This window comes from Mandrillus leucophaeus, unplaced genomic scaffold (assembly GCF_000951045.1).
Source record: "Mandrillus leucophaeus isolate KB7577 unplaced genomic scaffold, Mleu.le_1.0 Scaffold64, whole genome shotgun sequence".
NCBI classification, from domain to species: Eukaryota; Metazoa; Chordata; class Mammalia; order Primates; family Cercopithecidae; genus Mandrillus; species Mandrillus leucophaeus.
In genome coordinates, this window is record NW_012106919.1 from 1,828,271 (window position 1) to 1,855,750 (window position 27,480).

A 27,480-nucleotide genomic window follows, 5' to 3' on the forward strand; every position below is an offset into this window, starting at 1 on the left:
CTGCTGTGCCACTGCTGGGAACATTTGACCCCTCTAGGAGCATCTTCCTAATAGATCCCATAAACTGCAAAGCCTTATGGTTACCAAAATGATGGTGTGTATGTATAAACTGGAGCCTTGCAAAGCCCCTAATGAAAGTATTTCCTTCACCAGCTGGAAGTACTCTCCTTTAGTGAGCAGATTAAAACACACACCTGGTGTGTGTTTTAAAGAAAAAGGACCGAAGAGAGAAAAAGTTTCCAAGGCATGAATGAATTAAGAGTGACAGATGCTACTGAGATAGAAAGATGAGGACAGAGAAAACAGCACTCACTCTGACAGTATTCTTTCCAACTGGATTTGGTAAATAAGAGTGAGAGGTACCTCGAGTGAGCAGTGGGAGAAGTCATACTGGAAGGGGTAAGCAGTGATTGACATAAGAAAGTAAAATAAATTCAGGTTCATCCAGACACCCCCCTAATCTTGCCTTGACCCAGAAACATTGTGGTCACAGGGCTTTCAGTCTCCCATTCCCATAAGAAAGCTTCCTAATTATGATATCTTGGTCTTGCCGAGCATTTAGAGGGCCTTCCTCTGTAGCCCTCCAGATAGTGATTTGAATTAAGTAAAGCTCTTTTTAGATAAGTGTTCTAGTCCAGTCTGAAATCAGCTTGTTGGTCTTTTTGGCACTGTCATTGCCCAGTACCAGCACGTTCTTGGCTCCTTGCCACATCACTGGCCACAATGTGGGAGGCAAAGGCAGTGAGCATTTCCAGAGTGGTGAGATGAGGCGAGGTCCACACAGCATCTCTGAACAGCATGTCCACACAGGGCTCAGAGTCATCGTGCTGCATGTCCACCTCATGTCCACAGTATCTGAGCAGTTGAGATTGGTGGAGTGGACCTTCTAGTTACTCATCACCTAGAGGAAGGTCCTCATCAACTCCACTTCTCAAAGGGGTGGAATTGAACCTGAACCTGCTTGACAGATGAGAGCCCAAGCCTAGCCAAGGTGGCTGCCATGGTGACCCTTGTCCTGAAAGCCATTTCCATTAATTTAAAAATTGTAGGTATATAGGAACTATAATAACAGGCTTAAAATTGAAATTTGCTCTGTGTGGTGGGTCACACCTGTAATCACAATACTTTGGGAGGCTAAGCCGGGACGATCTCTTGAGCCCAGAAGTTTGAGACTAGCCTGAGCAACATAGTGAGATCCCTGGCTCTTCCAAAAAAAAAAATTAAAATGATGGGAAAGGGCATGAGTAAAAAGTCCTCTCCTGCCCCTGTCTTCCACCCACCCAGTTTCCCTGACAAGTAGCCAATATTACCAATTCCTCTTGTATCTTTTCTAATTCTATGCATATACAAACACACTTTTCACTTAATAATATCTCTAACCTGTCAACATTCCTTGTACCATTATTTTCATTCAGGACCTTTTTTTATGCTTGAATTATTTTTAACAACATGTTTAATTATCTCTCTGCCTCAGGCCTCTCCTTTCTTTCTACATCCTTCCTGGTTTATCATAAATTCTTCACAGCTATAATGTATTATGAAATTTTGAGCAGTGTGTAAAATTTATCTTTGGTACAACTTCACATACAGATTGTTAAGGCAGTGTCGGTGAAATGGAACACTGATCGAACTCTGTTGAGTGTAGGCCATGGTATAACATACTGTTTAAACAGGAAAACAGCATAATGGCAGACTGTACCAAAGGAAGGTGGTGAGAGAACTTTACCTTGTGGATTCTTTGTTTTACATCTGGATAACATTTAAGTGCTTATTTTGTGCTAACTACTTTATATATTAACTATGTATTTATCTCACAACATCGTTATAGGACAGATACTTACGCCCATTTTATAGTAGAGTAAACTGAGACACAGGCACATTTGAGGTTAAAATATATGACCAGGTGTCCAGAACTAGTAAATGGCAGTGTGGATACAATGCTGTTGTCTACTGTCAGAGCCTATGCTCTTACCCGTTTTGATTCCTTTTAGTAGATAGTAAGATAGTAAGCAGTTTTGATGAAATAATGACATAGTCCTCAACAGCAATCAAGTTAATCATGTAGTAACCTGGATGCCTGTATAGACACTGAAACATTGGTGTTCTCTGGTCCTGACTGCATTATAATTGTTGCTGAATGGCCAAGTGCGGTGGTTCACACTTGTAATCCCAGCACTTTGGGAGGCCGAGGCAGGTCCATTGCTTGAACCCAGGAGTTCAAGACCAGCCTGAGCAATATAGTGAAACCCCATCTCTACAGAAAATACAAAAATTAGCCTGGCATGGTGGCACACGCCTGTAGTCCCAGCTACTTGGGAGAATCACTTGAACCTGAGATGAGGAGGTTGCATTGAGCTGAGATCAGGCCATTGCACTCCATCCTTGGCTGGGCGACAGTGCCAGACGCTGACTCAAAAAAGAAAAAAAGGAAGGGCCAGGTGTGGTGGCTCACGCCTGTAATCCCAGCACTTTGGGAGGCTGAGGCGGACAGATCACTTGAGACCAGGAGTTCAAGACCAACCTGACCAACATGGAGAAACCCCCGTCTCTGCTAAAAATACAAAATTAGCCCGGCGTGATGGCACATGCCTGTAATCCCAGCTACTCAGTAGGCTGAGGCAGGAGAATAGCTTTTGCAGTGAGCCGAGATCGTGCCATTGCACTCCAGCCTGGGCAACAAGAGCAAAACTCTGTCTCAAAAAAAAAAAAAAAGTTGCTTAGTGCTCTTTGAACTTAAGTATACCATGAAGAATTCTAGTATTTATGCCGTGTTATTAAATGCATGTTGAAAAACATGGCTCTAGAAATTTAAAGATCATTAAAGTCCCCGCCCGTAATGAGGCCAAGGAGAAACTTTACAGTATGACAGTATCTTAGAACATCCTTGCCTACGGCAGAATCTGTGTTTCCTTCAAAAACAGATTTCTGAGTTCCATCCTAGGTATACCGAATCAGAATTTTTTGGAACCAGTGGTCAGGAATTATTTGTAATAAGCCTCCCAATAATTATTGGAATACTTGAGAATCATTATCTTAGCGAACTTACTGTGGTTCAAATCTTAGTCCTCTGCTTATTTAGCTCAGAAGCTTGATTGATCAGGATGCTAAACCCAAGTCTCTCTCAGGGATAAACTCATTTTAGCGAGGCTTATGAAACTAATGTATAAAACTGGAATAACAATTTAATACATATAGAAGGAACTAAGTCCTTTTTTTCAGATAGGTCAGGAACATGGGAAATCAAGTTAGAATGTTTTAACGGAACATAGAATTAGAACAAAGGAAGTTAACTTGATAGTCCAGACTACTGATGGCATTTTCTTTCATAATAGGCATATGTACCCAACACCAAAACCAAGTCAGGTCTTTGTATAACAGCAGTGGACATTTTTCCTCTAGATAAGTTCATTTGTTGTCACATTACTAGCAGGAGAGTTTTTCAGGACTGGTTATGTGTCAAAATTTTGCATGCTGCAGCTTCTACAGTCTGCTCCCCTTAGTTAATGACACTTCCATTCTTTAGTTGCTCAGGTCAAAAACATTAATGTTATCTTTGACTACTATTTCTCTCACAATCCACATGTAGTCCACTGGCAAATCCTGTAGGCTCTGTCTTTAAAATAAACCCAGAATTTGACTATTTCTTCCCACACCCTTATTCTAACCACTCTGGAAGAAGCCATTGTGACCTCTAGATTATTAAAATACTATTTTTTCTGGTGTCCCTGTTGCTCCTCCCCAGCAGTCTGTTCTCAATGAAGCATCCAGAGTGATCTGGTTACAATGTAGGTCAGAACATGCCACTTTTCTGCTCAAAGCCCTCCAGTGGCTTCCCATCTTCTTCTAAGTCCCTATGTTCTGGGATGTTACCTCTTTGCCATTTATCTCTGACTTTATCTTCTACATGTTCTTCTTCTGGTCTTTGTTCCAATCACATATTCTCACTGAAGAATCTTTGCATTCTTTTCTCTGAAGTTCTCTTCCTTCTGTATCCCTCACTTCAGATACTTAACCAGAAGTCACCTCCTTAGTGAAGCTTTCTCTGGTTGTTCTGTCCAGTTCCAAATCCTAACATTTCATGTCCCTTTTCTTTGCCTTGTTTTTCCTCCATAGCATTTATCACTTGCTAGCTCGTATTTTACTTATTTAATCTTTGCTGTTGTCTTTACCCACTGGAATGTAAACTCCATGAGGACAGTATGCTAGTGAGTCACCATTGCCTAAAACATAGTGGGTCTTCTGATATTTGTTGAATGCATAACTCTTGGCTTGGATAGCATCTGTCTTGATTTCATTGTTAACTCTCATAGGGCAGTCTGATTTCCAAGTTTTGTGAGACCATATTGAGGACTGCAGTACTTCTGTATTACTGATAGTTTTTTATTAATGGAGCTTTGTCCTCAGAAAGCTTTAGCAAGTGACCATTGCCTATGATGTACAGAATAAAACCAGATTTGATATTACCATCATTACTGCTATCTGACTTATCTTACTTCATCCTTCTCTTTTATTATCTCCAAATCTTCTGTTCACCAAACAAGAGAGTGTTTTCCCACTACCTTTTTTGTTCTTCTTCTTCCTTCACTCATAGTGCCCTCCCTTTCCTCCCTTCCACCCTACCTAAAGTACTTTTCAGAGCCCAGCTTCTCCTTTTCTTTATAGTTGTCTTTCACCAACCCAGCTCAATATCCAACTACTTACTCTTAAGTTCTGTGCCTTATGTTATCTGTACTACTGCTTTGGCAGTTTTGCTGCTGTGACTTAGAGTTGTTTTTAATTTTTTATTTTATTTTTGGGACAGGGTCTCACTCTGTCACCAAGACTGGAGTTCAGTGGTGGGATTTTGGCTTGCTGCAACCTCTGCCTCCTGGGCTCAAGTGATTCTCCCACCTCAGCCTGCCTCCTGAGTAGCTGGGACTGCAAGCACGCAACTAATTTTTAAATTTTTTTTGCAGAGACAGTCTCACTATATTGCCCAGACTGGTCTCAAACTCCTGGGATTATAGGCATGAGCCACTGCACTCGGCCCTGGCTAATTATTTTTAATTTTTTAATTTTTTATTTGTATTTATTTTTATTTTTTTAGAGACAGAGTCTCCCTCTGTTGCCCAGGCTGGAGTGCAGTGGCGCCATCTCGGCTCACTGCAACCTCTGCCCCCTGGATTCAAGCGATTCTCCTGTCTCAGCTTCCCGAGTAGCTGAGATTACAAGTGCCTACCACCGCACCTGACTGATTTGTTGCATTTTTAGTAGAGACAGGGTTTCACCATCTTGGCCAGGCTGACCTTGAACTTCTGACCTCATGATACACCTGCCTCGGCCTCCCAAAGTGCTGGGATTACAGACGTGAGCCACCGCATCCGACTGGATTTTTTATTTTTTGAGACGAGACGTCATTGTGTGCCTACGCCGGTCTCAAACTCCTGGGCTCAAGTGATCCTCCTACCTTGGCCTCCCAAAGTGCTGGGATTACAGGCATGAGCTCACTGTGCCTAGCCTGAATTATAGTTATTTTTAAATGTTGGGCACATCTTTACTGAGGGCTATGACTTGTATAAATTGTTTTGTTAACAGTGGTAAAGTATACAGAGATTGGAAAGCTAAGGTGCTTACTGTATGTTATGTTCGTCTTATGTTGTTTGTATCTACCAGGATGGTTTGCACTTTATATTAGCTTAAGGTAGTGGCTGTCAACCCTGACAGCATGTTAGAATCACCTGAGGAAGCTTTTAAACTGATGCCCAAGCCCTACCCCAGCCTATTACATCAGAACTTCTGCAGGCAGAACCCATATATCAGTATATTTAAATCTTCCCAGGAGATTCTAATGTGTAGCCAAAGCCCGGAACCACTGATTTAAGGCAAAAGATAATTTGTTGGCTTACTTCTTTGACAGCCCTACTCTTTGTCTTTATCTTTAGTATTCACCTCAGTGCCTGAGACCAAATGAATTGTTTTGTGGTTTGTTTTGAGTGAGTGAACAAATTGTTAAACACAAAGAGCTGAACTTTTTAGAAGACAACATAACTCAGAGTTCAGTGATGTCTAGGTATTTGCTTAGGGAAAAAAATTAAGTATCTGCTGTATGGGAGTCTGTCTCATGTTACCTCATGGGTTCTTAAAACAGTCCTAGATATGAGTAGGTTTTATAATCACAAATGAAGAAACTAAGACCCAAGCAATTTAGCAGTAAAGCTGGCATGTGAAACTGTATCTGACTTCCAGTGATTTTGAGAAAAAAAAATGATTGGTAAAAAGATATACTTTAAATTAGAATGCTGTAACATGCCAGATACATACCAGATCTTAAAGGCAAAATCGTTCTTGTTTCCCACTGCTGCTTTTTCCATCTAGCATGGGTTCTAACTGCCGAACTTTACCCTTTCGAACTTGACATCTGCATCATTGCTCACTAACACATGAATCTCAAGATACTTGGGGTGGTCATTTTTCCCTAATTTCTTTTATTTTATTTATTCTTGGGCAACCTGTGGACCAGAATAGGTTCAAAGAGGCTTTTTCCTAATTTTTTAACCTTGTGGGTATTTTTTTTTAAGCACATTTAAGCTCCTAAACAAGTTGCTTATGGGATGTTTTCACTCATTTTAATTTTCTCTTCTGTATGTTGTAAATGTTATGCTTAAATATGTCAGTTTTAAACACTACTGAGTGATATGAAATACAATGACTCCCAGTTAAAGTAAAAGTCATTCTAATGCGTGCTAAAACAGTAAAGAAGACTGTTCAGAACTATTATGGCCAGGTGTGGTGGCTCATGCCTGTAATCCCAGCACTTTGGGAAGTCAAGGTGAGCGGATCACCAGAGGTCAGGAGTTTGAGACCAGCCTGGCCAACATGGTGAAACCCCATCTGTACTAAAAATACAAAAATTAGCAGGGTGTGGTGTAATAATCCCAGCTATTTGGGAGGCTGAGGCAGGAGAATTGCTTGAACCCAGGAGTTGGAGGTTGCAGTGAGCCGAGATCACGCCACTGCATTCCGTCCTGGGTGACAGAGCAAGACTCCATCTCAACAACAAACCAAAAAAAAAAAAAAGGCTATTACAGTAGGGGAGAAAAATCAGGCTCAACTCCTAATACATTAAAGACAGCTGGGTATTTACTTATAGCCGATAAGCAGAGTTGGGGAGAAAATTATTAAGAGGAGACCATGAGGGTAGGGGGATTCATGCTGAAGGCAGTTCAAAGACTTATACATCAAATGTAGGGGATGAAGAACTTGATCAGATATCAAGGGTGGGCAGATTCTTGCTAAAACTGGGCTAGACAGACCAAAGACGGGGATGTGGGCACGGAGGCGGGGTGGGGTGTCAAATCCTAGATCAAAAGAGGCCTTAGAGAGAAGCCTAAAGTTTGCCACTCCATGTGTATGTGAGATGTACATAATTGCTTTAGTAAATAGTGAAGTGTTTAAGACATACCAGAAAAGCAGTTATTCCCTAGAGTTTGTAGAATGTTTTAAAGTGAAATTGCTGTACTTAAAACTAACTTGCCTGACTTCACTACCTACTTGTGTCTAATAAAACTCAAAATTGGCTACTAATAGAGAAAACAATTTCTAAAGACTATTAAAATGACTTTTGAAAGAGTGAATGTGAGGCAAATTATTTGGAAGTGCCAGCATCTATTTTTTATAATGTTGATCCTGATTTAAGACATATCTTTATGCTTTTCAAGTCTTAACCTCTTGCTTGATAATGATAAAATAAACTATATACATCTACAATTTTATGTCTAAGTGCATTCTATGTTATCTCCCGGTCTAAACTGGGAAAATAATATTTAGCTTATTTGGAATTTTAAGAAACACAGATAACAGTAACTTTTATTTAGTGAAACCAGTATTGTATCATTATCATTATCGTTATTACTAACTGTGGTCACCATGCAGTGCAGTAGAGCACTAGAACTTATTCTTCCAGTCTCACTGTAACTTTGTACCCTCTGATTGCTATCTTTGATGTCTTTCCTTTCCCCATCCCTTCCCTGACCCCTCAGCCTCTGGTAACCACCATTCTATTCTCTGTTTCTCTGAGATAGGCTTTTTTAGATTCCACATATCTTGTAGTGAGATCATGAAGTATTCATCTTTCTGTGTCTGGCTTATTTCACTTAGCATAATATCTTTCAGGTCCATCCTTGTTGTTGCGAAAGACAGAATTACCTTCTTTTTAAAGGCTGTATAGTATTCCATTGTGTGTATATAACACATTTTCTTTATCCATTCATCTGTTGAGTTGATTGATACTTAGGTTACTTTTGTATCTTGATTATTGTGACCATTACTGAAATGAACATGGGGGTGCAGATATCTCTCTGACATACCAATTTCAGTTCCTTTGGCTATCTATCCAGAAGTGAATTTCTGAATCATATGGTAATTTTGGTATATTGTGGAATTTCCATGCTATTAGTATTTTCCAAAATGGCTACACTAATTTACATTCCCACCAACAGAAGGGTTCCTTTTTCTCCTTATCCTGGCCCAAGACTTGTTATCATTTGTCTTTTTGATAATAGCCATTCTAACAGGCATGGGGTGATATCTCATTGTGGTTTTAATTTGCATTTCCCTGATTAGAGATGTTGAACATTTTTTCATATATCAGTTGCCCATTTGTATCTCTTTGAGAAATGTCTCTTCAGACCCTTTGCCCATTTTAAAATTGGGTTATTTGTTTTTTTGCTATTGAGTTGTTTTGAGTTCCTTACATATTTTCGGTATTAGCCCTTTATCAGATGTATGGTTTGCAAGTATTTCCTCCCAATCACTTAGTTGTCTCCTTATACTGTTAATTTTCTCCTTTGCCATACAGAAGCTTTTCAGTTTGATGCAACATCCGAAAGATCTTCAAATGGGAAAAACTCCCTTAGGAAATAGCATTGAATTCTATGCAAGCAGAGCTTACCAGGATAAGAATAACGTCCTGTATATATCTCTTTCAGGAAAATAAATGCAACTATTTATTCTTGAATACTTTGAATATTCTTGAATATTTATTCTTGAACTCTTGAATGGGTTAGAGTAAAAATAAGTACAGTAAATATTTACAGAGGCACAATTTACTACTATTATACTTTCTTTAAGTATACCCTATTTGGAAAAGTTTAAAAACTTTGAAATATGTGTTATTACTTTAAAGGGAAATTGGAACGGACATTTTCATAAAGCTTTTTTGGTCAATAAAAAGTTGCTACTGTTTGTAGTTATTGGTGGGGATTATTATAACGGTAATGATAGAGAATATAAAGTGGCTAGGACCCAAAGGATTTCTAGAAAAAGAAGATTATTTTCTTCGAAGTAGTAATTTGATAGTAATTTGAAGGGTTTGCTCAGTTTGTAAAGTAACAGTTACCCTGCTGTGACCAGTTAACAGTAGCTGACATTTATTGAGCCTCTCCTGTTATATTTTAAGTATTCTGCTAAAGATTTGACCATATATTATCTCATTTAATCTTCACAACAATTTTTTAAAATTTAATATGGGTAAGTTGGTTTCCGGTGAAAACCAGAAAACCTGCTACACAAATTCTAAAAGAGCTGTAACAATTCACAACAATTTTTAAGGAGTACATACTATCCCACTTTAGGGAGAGGATGTGGTTCAAAGAGATTTTTAAGTGACTGAAATTCAAAACCAGGTCTGTCCAATCCAGAGCCTATATCTTTCCATTTGGCCGTAGTACCTCATAATAATCTTTAAAACTGAGAACATTTCCTTTACATCTTTTTATTCAGAAGGGATTTTGTAAACATTTACTCATTGCCTGCTATATGTAATTTAATTTGCTAGATCCTGTAATGTATAGAAGAGGAAAGCAAGGCAGTTTCCCTCCCAAAAAAGCTTGAGTCTTTGGAGGCAGACTAGTATCTATAGAATTAATTGTCAATAGCAGTTGTATTTTAGGTGCTATGCTAAGCATTCAAATATACTTTGAACACTTTTTAATGTTGGGTTGGAAGAACCCAACCTTAAAAAGATGGGAAGGATTTAGACAGACCAAGATGGACAGAAAGGCACAACTTCCAAGGAGAGTATGAGTCAAGGCCAAGAAGTGAAGTCTTTAATACATTCAGTAGACTGATGAAGGAGGTAAAGGTTTTTGTTGACACCAGGGAGACATGTTGGCAAAGATTTGGCTCCTAAAGTATACAAAACTGGGGTGGTATAAACTGACCAGGCCTTTGCTAATAAGTGGAATGTGGATATTATCTAGCGAAAGAATTCTCCCTTTTCTATCTAGAATTATCCACCAGTGCCCACAAAGAGTTGCAGTTGTTAAATATTTAACTAACTTGAAGTTCTTTTGTATGTGATTGTCAAGGACTTTTTTTTTTTGAGACGGAGTAGCTGGGATTACAACGCCCAGCTAATTTTTGCATTTTTAGTAGAGACAGGGTTTCCACTTGTTAGCCAGGCTGGTCTCGAACTCCTGACCTGCCCCATCCTCTAAAGTGCTGGGATTATAGATGTGAGCCACCGTACCCAGCCCAAGGAAATAATTTTAAAAGCTAGTGATGGCCGGGCGTAGTGGCTCGCCTGTAATCCCAGCACTTTGGGAGACCGAAGCAGGCAGAACATGAGGTCGGGATCTACCCTTTAGTGTAGATACTATCTGATGAATACAGTGTGTAGTGAAACTATTACTTTATGAAATAGGAACAGTTTTTTAAAGGTTTTTTTTTTTAAGCTCAGTTTAAGTTCAGTTTTTGTTCAACTAAAACCTTCATATTAGTGATTCTCAAGTTAGGGGAGCTGGCATACCTCCCCTTTATGGGAGGTAACTGCCTTTTTTCTTTCCCTCTCCCACCTTTGAGAATGATTGACTAAATCACTGTTAATGAAAATGTCAGCCCTCATCTGTATTGTAGCAAAGATATTTTTTCAATCACTAACTGCTTAGTCATTTCCCTCTCCCTTTTTGCGCTATTAATTTCATCTTAGCTTTGACCCAGTTTTGAAGTTGGATAAAATGTTAACTTTTAAACTTATTATTTATCATTTTATCTATTCCTCTCAACTTTGTGACAACCGCATCTTTCAAAAGCATAGCTTTGACTCAATTCTTGGTTAAAATAGTCTAAAAGGACAACGCCAAATTCATGTGACACACTAAAGGTAATCCTCCAGACTTTTACTTCCTTTTAATACTGCATGGTATAGTTGAATGTCTAAGTTATAATTCCCGCTCCACCCATTTATTATAAGCATGCAGTCTTAGACAAGGCACTTATACTCCCTGAACCTATTTCTTGATTTATAAATGGGGATAATAGTCTCTCCCCTGCCTGCTTTAACAAGCTGTTTTAAAGATCAATAAAAGAAACAGATTATGTAAGAGTTTTATAAACAATAAAATAGTATTCATTCGTTCACATTCCTAGCATGTTCTAGGTCTCAGTCCTGGGTATACTGCAGTGAACAAACACAACAAGTTCTTTTGTTCTATGTCAGGGGTTGACAAACTATGGCCAGTGGGCCAAATCTAGTCCACCATCTGTTTTTGTTTTGTTTTGTTGTTTATTGAGACAGGCTTTTGCTCTATTGCTGAGGCTGGAGTACAGTGGCACAATCATAGCTCACTCACTGCAGCCTTGACCTCCCAGGCTCAAGTGATCCTCCTGCCTCAGCCTCCTGAGTAGCTTGGACTACAGGCATGTGCCACCATGCCCGGCTAAATTTTTTTGTTATTTTTAATAGAAATAAGATCTTACTATGTTGCCTAGGCTGGGTCTCTGAGCTCAGGCAATCCTCCTGCTTTGGCCTCCTAAAGTGTTGGTATTACGGGTGTGAGCTGCTGTGCTGGGCCCACTGCCTGTTTTTATAGGATCTATAAACTAATGCTTTTGGAATGGTTGAAAACAAACAAAAAAAGAATAATCATATTTAATGATGTGAAAATTACATGAAATACAATTTCAGGGTACAAAATAAAGTTTTATTGGAACACAATCATGCTTAACAGTTGGGACAGAAACTGTGACTCACAAAGCCCATCTGCCCTTTACATTAGCAGTTTACTGACTCTTGCTCTATGATCTTGGACTTCTTTGGGGGATGTTGGACAGTAAACATGTAAGTATATGTTCAGTGGTGGCAAATTCCTTGAAGAAAAATAAAGCAGTAAAGGGGCTAGAATTGTGAAGGTTGAAAGGGTACAATAGCTACTTTATATATGGGAGTTAGGGAAGGGTAATTTATTTGGCAGGTAACATTTGAACAGAGACTGGATAAAGATCGGAGTGAATCATCCAAAAGAGCATTTCTGGCCAAAGGAACAAGAAATATGCCCTGAGGCATGAGTGTAGCTGTAAGTCTAGGAGCTAAGTGGTAGGAGTTGGAGGAATTAGGGAAGGAGGAGCCGTGGAACAGACTTTAGATTTTGTTTTTTGTTTTTGTTTTTTTTTTTTGAGACAGAGTCTCACTCTGTCACCAAGGCTGGAGTGCAGTGGCACCGTGTTGGCTCACTGCAACCTCCGTCTCCTGGGTTCAAGCAGTTCTCCTGCCTCAGCCTCCCGAGTAGCTGGGATTACAGGCACCCACCACTACGCCTGGCTAGTTTTTATATTTTTAGTAGAGACGGGGTTTCACCATGTTGGCCAGGTTGGTCTCAAACTCCTGACCTCAGGTGATCCACCCACCTTGGCCTCCCAAAGTGCTGGGTTTAAAGGTGTGAGCCACCGCACCCAGCCCAGACTTTAGATTTTATAATGAGTATGTAAATATATTGGGCCGGGCACAGTGGCTCGCATCTGTAATCCCAGCACTTTGGGAGGCTGAAGCAGGTGGATCATCTGAGGTCAGGAGTTCGAGACCAGCCTAGCCAACATGGTGAAACCCCATCCCTACTAAAAATACAAACATTAGCCAGGTGTGGTAGCACGTGCCTGTAATCCCAGCTACTCAGGAGGCTGAGGCAGGAGAATCGCTTGAACCCAGGAGGCAGAGGTTGCAGTGAGCCGAGATCATACTACTGCACTCCAGCCTGGGCGACAGCACGAAACTCCAGATATAGATATAGATAGAATAATTTTATATAATATATAATTATATATTATATAATTTTAATATAATTATATGTATTATGTTTACTGCTACGTCAAGGTATTTTTGTGGTATTGTGTTCAAATAGTGAAAAAATCAACACTTCAGAAACTATCAAGTATCTAATAACCATCCACCATTTCAGTAACTGTCAGGAAATAACATAGGATTCCTTGCCATGACAATGTGTTTTAGGATCCCATGTTGACATCTAATGATAACTACATTCTTTTTAACCACTCATTAAGTATTTCACCCTTGCCATTGCATATACTTTCAAATTTCCTCACTTTCATTTAAAAAATGGGAGATGTTTTGGTTCCTCTGATTGGATATTTCTCCTGTTCTTGGTATTCTCAGGTAAACAGGGAATATTAAGTTTTTTCAGCACTTGAACCTGGATTCAAATAATACTACTAGATTTTCTTTCCTCACCCTGCTTTTTAACTTAGAAAATGGAAGTGAGCTTTTAGTTAACCTTCATCTTTCATATAATCCCCTTGTTTAACCAATTAATCAATTTTTTAAGCATGAGGTACTATCGGGATATTAAGTGAAGTCAAAGGTCTTGGTCAAGTACTAACTTTAAAAAGCCTTCTTTACTGCCTTTAGGATTTGGACATCCTCACCTCAGTCGTTTGGCTTCCTTGACTTGGTTCTTTCAGTTTTCACGTCACTCAGTAGCCTTTACCTTTCTTTATTTCCCTTTTCATCTTTAAAAAAAAAAAAAAAAAAATTAAAGGATGATGGATGTTGACATGCTCCTTTTTTATTAAAAAAAATTTAATTTGCTTTATCATACTAGTAACATATTATATAACTTTTTGAACACAGAGGAAAGCCAAAAAAAAAAAAGAAAAAAAATTATTTTGTACTAGAGATAGTCCTAGTTAAAATTTAGTAGCTATATGTAGGTGTAAATATATATAATCTCTAAAAGACCAGAAAAGGAGTAAAGGCCCTCTTCATTCAACAACACGTTATAAACATATATAAACAGCATATTATAAACCCATGTCAACAAATGGAGCACTTCTCAAACTTTTTTTATTGTCAGGACCCCTTTACATACTTAAAAACTGAATTTTTATTTATGTGACTTATATCTGTTACATTAGATATTAAAACTGAGGTGCCTGGCGCAGTGGCTCACACCTGTAGTCCCAGCACTTTGGGAGGTGAGGCAGGTGGATCATTTGAGATCAGTTCAAGACGAGCCTAGCCAACATAGTGAAACCCCGTCTCTACTAAAAACATAAAAATTGGCCAGACGATATGGCACGTGCCTGTAATCCCAGCTACTCAAGAGGCTGAGGCCAGAGAATCGCTTGAACCTGGGAGGTGGAGGTTGCAGTGAGCTGAGATTGTGCTACCGTACTCCAGCCTGGGTGACAGACTGAGACTCTGTCCCAAAAAAAATACTAAAACTGATTTTTAAAATAACTTGTTTTAAAATAATAAACCTATTACATTAAACATAGTTATTTGTTGTTTAAAAAAAAAAAAAACAAACTTTATTTTCCAAAACAGAAAAGGAATTAGTGTGACAAGTAACATTGTTTTACATTTTGCAAGTCGTTTAAATGCCTACATTCAGTTTGTTATGACATATTGTCTTAGTTTGTGTATATTGTTTCCTCTACTTGGAATGCCCTCCCTGGTCTTAACTACCCATCCTCCAATCCATCTCAAACATCACTACCTTTGAAGACTTCCTTTTTTTTTTTTTTTTTTTTTTTCTCTCTTTCTCTCTTTCTCTCTTTCTCTTTCTTTCTTTCTTTCTTTTTTTTTTTCTGAGACAGAATCTCAGTCTTATCGCCCAGGCTGGAGTGCAGTGGCACAATCTTGGCTCACTACGACCTCCACTACCTGGGTTCAAGCAATTCTCCTGCCTCAGCCTCCCGAGTAGCTGTGATTACAGTTGCCTGCCACTGTGCCTGGCTAATTTTTGTATTTTTTTTTAGTAGAGATGGGATTTCACCATCTTGGCCAGGCCGGTCTTGAACTCCTGACCTCGTGATCCGCCCACCTCGGCCTCCCAAAGTGCTGGGATTATAGGCGTGAGCCACCACGCCTGGCCGACCACCCCCTTTTTAATGTAGGTATACAGAGTTGATTGCATCTTCCTTTGTGCCTCAGTCTGCATTTAATACCTGCTTGCTACATTACTATTTAGGTGTCAGGTCCTTGAGGATAGTGACAATGTCTTATCTAGTCTTCAGTCTTTATTTATTGATACTTCTCTTCCTAGTTTGCTGAATGGGTGAATTATTACTTTTTTATATGCAGTATCAGTTCATCTTCTATCCAAACAAACTGCTGTTCTTTCAGTTGTACCAATTCCATCAGATTTTGTAACTTCTGAAAATTTGATTGGGACTTCAGGAATATTAATATCTTTAATTTTCAGTTTGGTAATTTTATTATACATTCAAATATTATGTTATATAAGTAGTATGTAAAATATGACTGTGGCTTTATTCCTTTTTCCTTTCAGGGAAGGTACTTTTTTGATAGTGTATGAATATGTATGTACTTATTTTTTGGATTACATACACTTCACTTGACTGAGGAGTTTCATACTTATGTAAAGATTATGGGAAATGCACCTTGACAGAAGGGGGATAGACCATAGCTCACTCCACCGATTTGTCACAAATAGACCAAAAAAAAAAAAAAAAAAGGTTTATTATTAAAAGTAGGATTACTGATTTTTTAAATAAGAGATTGATACCAACAGTTGAGAAGTACAGAAATGTGATTAAGTGTACATGCCAAAGAAAATATAGATAGTTATAAATCTATATTGTAATGGTTAGTCCTATGTAGCATAATTTTCATGAGTTGAGCAGGATTTCTTCCTGATTAGAATCCCTCTTTTTATTGTTTTTTCTCAGTTAATATAAGGAGCCTTATGGAGCATTTCCCCTCCACCAGTTTTCATCCCAGAAAAAATAATATACTATCTGTAATTACCCTGTCAAGTCAGGGTTCTAACACTTTATGTACCTAAGAATATTCTAACATGTATTTTGTGGCATAAATTCCTGATGCCTGTTTCCAGGTAGTCCACATACCAACTTTTGTCCTCCAAGTCTTAAAAACTTTGTAGGATTTTGCAGCTAAAAGAAATTTTGCAGATCTTCTAATGTGACTCTATGAGGAGCTGGGTTATAATGACAAAACTCAGGACCGAAAACAGTAATGTTTCTAGGATCACAAATCTAGTTAGCTGATGGACCAACAGAGACAGTTATTGGAACCCAAATTTTCCATTCTACCTTGCTCCATCAATCACTAGGCCTTTCTTGACTAACAGTTTCATCACAGAGCAGCTTTTCTTTGTCCTTTTCAGAATAAGAGTGAACTTACAGTAAGATTATTTGTATAAGCCTAGGGATACTAAAGTTGTAAAGCATTTCTGTTTTGTTTATTTTCTTTTTTGAGACAGTCTCACTCTGTCGCCCAAGCTGGAGTGCAGTGGCAGGATCTCGGCTCACTGCAAACTCCGCCTCCTGGATTCAAGAGATTCTCCTGCCTCAACCTCTCAGGTAGCTGAGATTACAGGTGTGCGCCACCATGCCAGCTAAGTTTTGTATTTTTAGTAGAAACAGGGTTTCACCATGTTGGCCAGGTTAGTCTCAAACTCCTGACCTCAAATGATCTGCCTGCCTCAGCCTCCCAAATTGCTGGGATTACAGGCATGAACTACCGCACCCAACCCAAATTTCTAGGTTTTTTTTCTAATTCTCTTCTCACTCCCAGCTTTCTTTCTTTTCTTTCTTTCTTTCTTTTTTTTTTTTTTTTTTTTTTTAAGACCGAGTCTCCTACAGTTGCCCAGGCTGGAGTACAATCTTAGTTCACTACAACCTCCACCTTCCGGGTTCAGGTGATTCTCCTGCCTCAGCTTCCCAAGTAGCTGGGATTACAGGCACCCACCACCACATCCAGCTAATTCTTGTATTTTTGGTAGAGATGGGGTTTCGCCATGTTGTCCAGACTGGTCTTGAACTCCTGACCTCAAGTGATCCACCCACCTCAGCCTCCCAAAGTGCTGGGATTACAGTCAGGAGCCACCACACCTGGCCCCAGCTTTATTTTCAAGAGACTCTGGAAAGGTTTTTTTTTTGTTTTTTGTTTTTTATGCTGAAGAATGGTTTGAATTTGATGGGGTCATTAATAACTTAAAATTGTTTGAAGGAAATAAAGAAGTCAACAGAGGATGCCTATCTAGAAATAAGGCTCAGTTTATTGTTAGATATACCATGTTCTTCTTTGCCCTACATTAGGGAGTTGAATCATCTTCATATTCGTTATCACATCAAATATTAGGGAATTTTCATCCTTTCTTTCATGGTATGTTAGAACTATACTGAGAGACTCATTTGTGGTGAGCCCTATTTATTATCATTACTAGCATTATTACTATGTATAGATACTGCCAAATATCTATATATTGGTATTGCCAAATGCCAGATAGATAGGAACCATTCTGGAGGATCTTACATCAGTTTAAGAATCAAGAAGGAAGGGACCCAGAACAGTCTTAGAGTAGATTAACTGGAGAATTGCTGTCTAGTTAGTTGGACCACTTAGCTCCTCCCTTCTCTCCTCTTTGGGCTAAGCTGAAGACAAAAACAGCATTTGTCCTCAGAATATAGTGCTGAGTATGAGCACTGGGACCATAGACACACAGCAGTGTCCCACCTAGCCTGTGGACCTTAGGCTCACTCAGAAGATAAACTGCTCACACACCCTGATGAGCAGAAGCAAATCTACTCTTTCCCTCCCCTGTAGTCACTGGAGACAAGCTACCAGCAAACAGAATGGCAAACTAAATTAAATTCAGAGCACCATTTATGGAAAACCAGTACCACGAAAGGGAAGAATCAAAGTCAATGAAGAGAGGATCTAAATTTTTAGGAAACAGTCAATAGAACAAGACTTTAAAATGGGTAGTTATACTGGCACACTGGCTCACACCTGTAATTTCAGTGCTTTGGGAGGCTGAGTTGGGAGGATCACTTGAGGCCAGGAGTTTGAGAACAGCCTGGGCAACATAGTGAGACCCTCTCTCTGCAGGAAATTAAAATTTTTTAAAAATTAGCCAGGCATGGTGAGGCACACCTGTAGTCTTAGCTACTTGAGAACTTGAGGCAGGAGGATCACTTGAGCCCAGGAGTTTAAGGTTACAGTGAACTGTGATCACACTGCTGCACTCTAGCCTGAGCAACCAAGTGAGACCCTGTCTCTGAGAAAAAACACCTAAAAAATTAAATAAGGAGTTAATGTCCTAATACAGATGATTGTATACACACTAAAAGAAATTGCTTTGCTCTACATACTTGCCAGTACCCCCCCAAAAAAAAAATGACAAAAGGAATTACCAAAAATCTTAGAAATTAAAAATTGAACAGTCAAAATAATTGTTATGCTGGGCCTGGTGACGAGTGCCCGTACTCCCGGCTACTCAGGAGGCTGATTTGGAAAGATTCCTGAGGTCAGGAGTTGGAGGCTGCAATGAGCTATGATCACGCCACTGTACTCCAACCTGGGCGATATAGCGAGACCCTGTCTCTTAAAAAAAAAAAATTGAGCAGGAAAATGGGCACAGATGAAGAGCATATTAGTGGATTGGAGTCAAGCATTTTCCCCAGACAAAGCATAAAATGACAAAAAAGATAAAATCTAGAGAAAAACAATTAGATAAGCAGGTTAGAACCTAACATTTTATCATCCATTTGTAATAGTATATCTAAAAAGGGAGAATGGCAACAGGGGGCAGAGGACAGAGACTAGGTTGAATAACAGAAGAAATATTTTCCGTAGCATTCCTTATGCCCTTTAATACAGTGGTGAATAGTAGAGGTGATAGGAGTCATCTTTGTCTTGTATTAAAGTTGATGACTTAGGGCAGGCACAGTGGCTCACACCTATAACCCCAACGCTTTGGAAGGCCGAGGCCAGAGGATCACTTGAACCTAGGAGTTTGAGACCAGCCTGGGCATGGTGAGACTTGTCTCTACAAAAATAAAAATTACAAAATTAGGTGTGGTGGCACATGCCTGTGGCCCCAGCTACTCAGGAGGCTGAGGCAGGAAGATCGCTTGAGCCCAGGAGGTTGAGGCTGCAGTAAGCCTTGGTCATGCCACTGCACTCCAGCCTGGACAACAACCAAGACCCTATCTCAAAATAAATTAATTAGTTAATAAAGTTAGTGACATTGCTTATGTTTCATTATTAAGGTTTTTGTAAAATTTTGGTAGATAGCCCTTTATTAAGTTAAAGGCATTTATTTTATATCTACCAAAAACTAATAGTTTTGGTTTTTTATGATATTGGAGTAGGTGTTAATTTTTTTTTCAGCATGAGTTGAGATGATCACATGGTTTTGGTCTGTTAATTTGTAAGTTACAGTAACTTATTATATTGAACCATCCTTGTATTGGGAGAATTGGTATTGGTATGCTATAATTTGCTAATATTTTATTTAGTTTTGCTTAAATGTTCATAATCTAGATCATAGCTTTCTCTTTTTGTGAATGTAAGGTATTTGGTCAAAAACTATTATCCTGTTTTTGAAAGACAAATTCAGATTTATCAAAACACATATATTCCCAAATCAGAATGTACCTATATTGATAGTAACAGCTTTGGGGTGCTTTATGAAAAGAAAATTTGAAGGCTGCTAAACAGTAAATGTTTAAACAGGACATTTTTTTCAAGAGATGTGATGAAAATTTTGTACTTTGTTAATTGTTTCTCCTTTTATATGTTACTCTTCATAATTCTAAATGTAAATTTTGTTTCTCTTTAGGTACGCATAGCTGCTAAATTCATCACTCATGCACCCCCAGGGGAATTTAATGAAGTATTCAATGGTGAGTAAAGATTAGTATTTTAATCCCTCCTTAATTACTATTATTTATTGAGTACTTGCTATCTGTTTTAATTCTTATGACTTGTTGTAGCTATAGCTAAGTAAATCAAGATTCGAAGAAATTAAAATAACTTGTCCAAGGTCCTCCAGTTAGTAAATGTCAAAGCAAGAATTCAAACCCAGGTCTGAGTCAAAATAAAGCTCCTAACCCATAAATTAGGATGCCTGTCTTATGTGAGAAAAGATTTTAAGGCAGATTAGTATCAATAAATGTAGAAAATATTAAATTATTTTCATAGTTCTATTTTTTCCTTATAGATCATAGCTTAATTTTCTTTAGTGCTTTGCCTTAGGAAGTCACATGTTATGGAACACTTTTTTGGGACAGTGGGGCTGAACTGACTATATCTGGGGAGCTTGTTAAATATGCAGATTCAGCTTTATCTTCCCCTCAAAGATTCGCATTCATTAGATCTGAGGTGGAACTGGTTAATCTGTATTTCATCAAGTTCTTTACCAGGTGATTCTGAATCGCAGCAGGTTAGAGAACCACAGTTAAATACATTTACAACTTTCCATACTCTCTGCTGTCTTAATACATTTTACAAGATGGAAAATGTGATGGAGCATCTTAAACTTCATGATGAAATAACCATAATCCCATTTTAAGTTATTAAGTTCATCTTAAAGATTCCTTAAGTAAAATAATAATTGTTGTACATCTTGGTTCAGTTTAGCAAACATTTATTTTGAGATTCTAATTTTATATTAGAAAGTTAGCTACTCGAGAGTAACTGTATGATATTCCTCTGTACCTGGTCCAGATGGTAGAACAGTCAATAATAATCTTGATTGCTAAAATTGGGGAAAGTAACTGGGAGAAACATAAACATTTGCTTCAAGGAGTATAAGATATAACAGAAGTAAATCAAGATATTTTTTATAAAACCGTTTGTGGCTTTTGAGCACCAACAGCAAAGGAAACAAATGCAGCCTTTTTCTAGTCTTTTACATTGACTAAATTCTTAGTAACATTTTAAATAAATTTTCCTGTTGAAATTTTCTTTTTCTTTTTATTATTATTATTATTTTGACAGAGTCTTGCTCTGTCGCCAGTCTGGAGTGCAGTGGCGTGATCTCGGCTCACTAGAACCCTTGCCTCCCAAGTAGCTGGAACTACAGGTGCTCGCCCCCACGCTCCACTAATTTTTTTGTATTTTTAGAAGAGATGGGGTTTCACCATGTTGGCCAGAATGGTCTCAATCTCTTGACCTCGTGATCCGCCCGCCTCAGCTTCCCAAAGTGCTAGGATTACAGGCGTGAGCCACCACGCCCAGCCGAAATTTTCAATTTTCAGTAGAAAATTCTTCTTGAACTTTAGCTCAGATAAATTCTTGACTAACAGGCCAGGTGTGGTGGCTGACACCTGGAATCCCAGCACTTTGGGAGGCTGAGGTGGGCAGATCGCCTTAGGTCAGGAGTTCAAGACCAACCTGACCAACATGATGAAGTCCCGTCTCTACTAAAAATACAAAAGTTAGCTGAGCGTGGTGGCAGGTGCCTGTAATCCCAGCGACTCAGGAGGCTGAGGCGGGAGAATCTCTTGAACTGGGGAGGTGGAGGTTGGAGTGAGCTGAGATTGCGCCATTGCACTCCAGCCTGGACGACAAGAGCAAGACTTCGTCTCCAAAAAAAAAGTGACTAGACTTCTGACACACAGCTTTTTAAAAAGGTTGTAGACCTCACATTAGATTCTCCAATGAAAAATGTGTTTTAAGAATTTCACTGTCACTGGCTGAATTGTGCCTAGCTTTCTTGATATGATATTGTAGAAGAGCCTGCAATTCTTAATCTATGCTCATATTAAAGGATTCATTTAAATACAGAATTAGCACTCTTTAACTGTGGCTTTCTATAAACCATGTTACTCATTTGCTATGAAGTTCCTTGAGACTATATAGCACACATAATTGTACACAAATCTGTGAACATTAGCATCTTTATATTTGCATGTTTAGAATTTCTACTCATATAGTACACCTGAAGACTAATCTTACAAAGCCTGAATTTTAAAAATTGCATCTAGAAATCTGCTAAAATTTCTCAAATTTATCCTCCACTGAACATTGTAACATTTTTCTTCCTCAGATGTTCGGCTACTACTTAATAATGACAATCTCCTCAGGGAAGGGGCAGCACAGTAAGTATCTTTCCAAATCCACTTAGAATGTTATTCTAACATTGGATAAACTATGTTGACAGTGAACTAGCACCCTGAAAACAAAGTTTAAAATACTTCAAAGTAAAGCAGTTGGGTTTAGCAATTTTCGTTGTTTTTTTTAATTGGAAAAAACATGTTCCCCCAATTGTTATTTACTTCCTCAAAGCTTACTATAATATATGAACTAGTTTTTATTTCTGCCCACATTTGCCCCATTAAAGCAGAGTTTAATGTTAGCTGTTAGGTTTTCCTTTACAGTTGTTCTAGTTCATGTTGAGTTTTTTTAAACAGCTAGCTATACATAGGAATGATCTGCCAGTGAGGAATGATAATGTTTAAGAATAGCAAATATTAATAAAGTGCCTTAATAGTGAGAATTAACCATAGGATAAAAGCATGATTAGGTTACCTAATCATTGACTTTTTATCACTCTGAAGCTAATTAATCTTTCTAAAATATTTCCATTGTGTCCTTGCCTTCAAAACTACTACAATGGTGCCTCTTTTTTTTTTTTTTTTGATACCTTCTATAATAAAATCTAAACTTGCTGTAGCTTTCAACGCTCGCTGTTGTCTGGCTTTATCACTACTCTACTCTTCAACACAAAGTTCTGTTTCAGTTGCTGTCTACCCAACTGGCTCAGAGTTCCTTTGTAAAGAGTTGGATAATGGCTAGGTGGGGTAGGGATGGGGAGACAGAACAAGGACATGTTGATGCAGAGCAACAAATAATTATCATAAAGTCATTGGGTATGATATATAATTGGTTTAGATTTTAGCCATAGAAAACTGTTATAAGAGCTGCTGCCTGGGAAACAATCTGCCCTGTCCATACTGCTTTTTTGGAACTCATTTTGGGGCTAGATTCTGCAAACAGAATTTGCATAGCTTTACTGTAATTGTCATCATGAATGATACCCTAATTATACATTGATTTAAGGAGGCTAGGCTCACATCAGATATACTCTAATGATGGTTTCTCTTAGATTCATAGAATCTGCCATACAAAAGGACATTCATCATTTGCTAGTTTAACTCCTCTCTGCTTTCTTTCACTGAAAGAAGTTCATCAACATCTGTCAATAGACAGTTATCTAATCTGAATGCTTCTAGTAATAAGGAATTCACAATCTCACAAGGCAAGTTCTTCAGTTTGCCTGCCATACTGGTCCCAGTTTTATCCTTGAGAGCTACCCACAATAAATCTGCTCTGTACATCACTTGATAAGCTGAAAGGGGTGGATGTTGAATATCACCCAAGTGTGATTGCAAACTAAAGCCTGTTATCCTATTTCCAATTAGAACCAAAGAGAAGCTGGTATGTAGCTTCTCCGCCTTTTGGTTAAGATTAAGAGAAGTTGGTATGTAGTTCAGATACTTCATTTGCTTTAATTGCACTGACACTAAAGCTTTGTATTTATAAATATTCTGGTTCTTATAGACTATAGGTTCTTGGGGAACCCTCTTGTTAAGAGAATTTTAAATATTTGATTTTCCATAGAGAAGACCCAAATATTTGATTTTCCATAGAGAAGAAAAATTCAGTCTTATTTCTGTATTAAAGCATTTCAGTCCCTTGGCCATAGTCCTCATAGTAACTGCTCAATTAATGTTTTCATAATCATTATCATAATTATTGCCTTCAGTCTTTATAAAATGAAGGTCTTGAAGTAGCTAAGATTTGCCATCTTCCCTGGATTTGCTCCTGTTTCTGGCCACCAGAACCATCCCCAGATAATTCCAGAGCTTCTGGAATGAGTAGGGTGTTGTAAGTTACGTTAAAGAGTGAATTTCATTCTGACAGAGATAGTGAGATTGTTTTGAGCAGAGAATAACATAATGAGACTTACATTTTAGAATAATCACTAGCTCCTGTGTAGAGGGGCAAAAGCTGAGGTAAGATGAGTAATTGCAAGACTATTAGAATAGTTCAGGGATAGATGGTAGTGGTTGGACTAGAGTGGTAGCAGTGGGGGTGGTGGGAAGGAGTCAGATTCTGAATATGTACTTAAGTAGGGCCTACAAGATTTACTGATGGACTGGATGTGAAGTGTGAGAGAAAGAGAAGAATCAAAGATTACCCCAAGTTTTTGGCTTAGGCAGCTGATAAAATGGAGATCCTGTTTACTTGAGATGGAATTAAAGGTAAGGACATTTTCGTGTTAGTGTTTGTAATCCATAGTCTTAGGACATATACTAGAATAAAATATTTACTTCCTACTCGTTTTTTTTTTTTAAACTAATATTTATTCTACTTTTTATGAATAATTTATATCCTTTCTGAAGAGCCAATATGTTTGGGATTAATTTTGCTACATGGGGATGTAGTGCTTTAAGAAGTAAAACACAGTAATAACTTTTGAGGCTGAGGCAGGAGAATCACTTGAATCTGAAAGGTGGTGGTTGCAGTGAGCCAAGATTGCACCACAGCACTCTAGCCTGGGCAACAGTGAAACTCCATCCCCTGCCCAAAAAAAAAATAAATAAATAAACAAAATAGACAGTAATAACTTTTAACAAAATAGGATTGAAAATTAGCTTTAGAGGCTGGGCACGGTGGCTCACTCCTGTAATCCCAGCACTTTGGGAGGCTGAGGCAGGCGGATCACCTGAGGTTGGGAGTTCAAGACCAGCCTGACTAACATGGAGAAACCCTGTCTCTACTAAATATACAGAAATTAGACGGGCGTGATGGCACATGCCTGTAATCCCAGCTACTCAGGATTAGCTGAGTAGATGATCCAGCTGAGGCAGGAGAATCGCTTGAACCCGGGAAGTGGAGATTGCAATGAACCAAGATCACGCCGTTACACTCCAGCCTGGCATCTGAAAAAAAAAAAAAAAAAGCTTTAAATATTTGAAGAAGTTGACATTTTGTTATTTTGCTTTATCTTGAAAAGCCTAGGGAAAGTTTAACACTCTGCTTGAAACTAGTGGTCTCCATCCTTTTGTAGTTCGTAAGTGTGATGGTTGAGTTTTCACATGCATGTGAGATGTGCCTCCCTCAAACCTTGTTATGTTGGCACATTACCTGTCTGACATGGGAAAAAAATACTAGCTGTCTATTTTAATAGGTTAAAATTGGGAATGCTGTGAGAAGACAATACTTTTCAAGAATATAAGTGTAACTCTTATTTCCATCTTTCTTTTATCTTGTTTTTTGCTTTAGCTTTGTAAAATGTATTAGCCATTAAAAATGCAGAATTTCAAAAATCAAGCTTTGGACAAATAAACAGTAATATTAGGCATGTACTTTGATTATTTATGCATTCCTCTTTTAAAAATAACTTCTCTGTGCCTGAGGCTCTGCTTTTATACTTGACTCATGCTCAACTCTCACTTCACCTTCTTCGCATGTCAGATGCCTTCTGACATTTAATTATAGTTTCTCGTGACTTTGAGAGCCGAGGAAAAAAAAATCATTTCCAAAATAGTGTATCAATGGAAAATTCTTTTGAATTAATGAAAGCTTCTGCACAAACGATTAAAATTGTTGGCAGTTCACAATAATCAGATTGCTTCAAACTTTGGAATTAGCTGAGTGTGGTGGTGCGCATCTGTAGTCCCAGCTACTCAGGAAACAGATGGGAAAATCTCTTGAGCCCGGGTGTTTGAGGCCAGCCTGGCAACATAGTGAGACTATGTCAAAACAAACCAACTTTGGAATTGTCTAAGTAGAGGGTCTTTTGGAGCTTAGCAGCAAAGAGGAAAAGGTAATTTCAGAGTTTAAGGAGCTTCCAAGATCTCCATGGAGAGGAGTCCCTTCAGAAAGCTGGAAGGCATTATGTTAACACTGGATGTCTGGGGAGAAAGGGGAAAAGTACCGGGTACTGTTTTCACATTTCCTTTAACTATTCTGTGAACCACCTTTGTGTTTATTTACACATAATTCTTTTCTCTCTCCCTCCTTTTTTTTTTTTTAAAAAAAAAAAAAAAAAACTTTTTAAAAAAACAGTGCATTTGCCCAGTATAACATGGATCAGTTCACGCCTGTGAAGATAGAAGGATATGAAGATCAGGTAATAATTGCCTTTTAGAAGGCTATGCCTGGGAGATAGTAGAAATCCTATTAATAGAAACCAAAGCAATGTCTGAACCAGGTGCTGAGTAAATTTGTCTTAGTTTTTTTAGTTTTTGTACGTACTCTACATGTTATGATATTTTTCCTCTTTCTGATAACACTAGCAGTTTCTTTGACAAGAAAGGAGAGCAGCCTCTAACAAGAACAGTGAAAATGGAAGTATTTAAGTCGTACAGGTTTTCCAGCTGTCTTTAATTCTCCTTGATAAGAGTAACAGCAGACATATTTAATGGAAAAACACAGGCACTCCTGAAATTTAGACTACTTATTTATTACTTTAGGATTTTGGTGGTTGGAAAATGGGGTGAGAAAACAGTTTACTTTATGTATTTTTTCATTTTTGAACCATGTGAATGTATTACCTATTATAAATGCTAAGTGTAATGGCCCTAAAGTTTCATAATGACTCTGGAAAAAATCTGTGAAAAAAATACAAAAGTGTACATAAAAGTTATCACAGCTATGTATAAAATAACTATATAGATAATATATTAGAAACCAAGAAATGAAGTATATTATTAATATGGGGGATATTTTGTAGTTTAAAGTTGACTTATTCATAAATGTAATATTCTTAATAATATGGGACTTGGTTGAAAAATTATGAAAGAGAAATCTGACGAAATGAAAAGTTAACTGCCTCAGAATTTTTATTGATGTGTTTCACAAAAGGCAGTAAGAATTGTCTTTTTTACAAAGTTACTCATATGTTTAATCATTCTTTGGAAGGTCTTAATTACAGAGCACGGTGACCTGGGTAATAGCAGATTTTTAGATCCAAGAAACAAAATTTCCTTTAAATTTGACCACTTACGGAAAGAAGCAAGTGACCCTCAGCCAGAAGAAGTAGATGGAGGTCTGAAGTCTTGGAGAGAATCCTGTGACAGTGCTTTAAGAGCCTATGTGAAAGACCATTATTCCAACGGCTTCTGTACTGTTAAGTATCTGCTTCATTATCAAAGAGTGTTTTCTTATATTTACCTTATCCTTTGGAGACTTTGGCCTACCAAACATCCCTTCTTTCTTCTTAGTCATGCTCTCTTCTCCTCTGCATTTTATTCCCTAAATCATTTTGGAAAGGGATATAAATAAATGGAAATTTTTATATGGAAAAGTTCTTTTTAAAATCCCAATGCGCCGGGCGCAGTGGCTCAAGCCTGTAATCCCAGCACTTTGGGAGGCCGAGACAGGCAGATCACGAGGTCAGGAGATCGAGACCATCCTGGCTAACA

The 27,480-nt window shown here is 38.2% G+C and overlaps 1 protein-coding gene across 1 annotated transcript in view; it reads left to right on the forward strand.

Moving 5' to 3' along the window:
* Positions 1-27,480, forward strand: part of CAPZA1 (capping protein (actin filament) muscle Z-line, alpha 1) — a 50,391-nt gene that overhangs the window by 7,441 nt on the left and 15,470 nt on the right. Inside the window, exons 2-5 of the mRNA XM_012000756.1 lie at positions 19,884-19,947; positions 22,095-22,146; positions 26,123-26,186; positions 26,978-27,184. Of these exons, the coding sequence (XP_011856146.1) occupies positions 19,884-19,947; positions 22,095-22,146; positions 26,123-26,186; positions 26,978-27,184 (387 nt within the window). The remainder of the gene's footprint in view (positions 1-19,883; positions 19,948-22,094; positions 22,147-26,122; positions 26,187-26,977; positions 27,185-27,480) is intronic.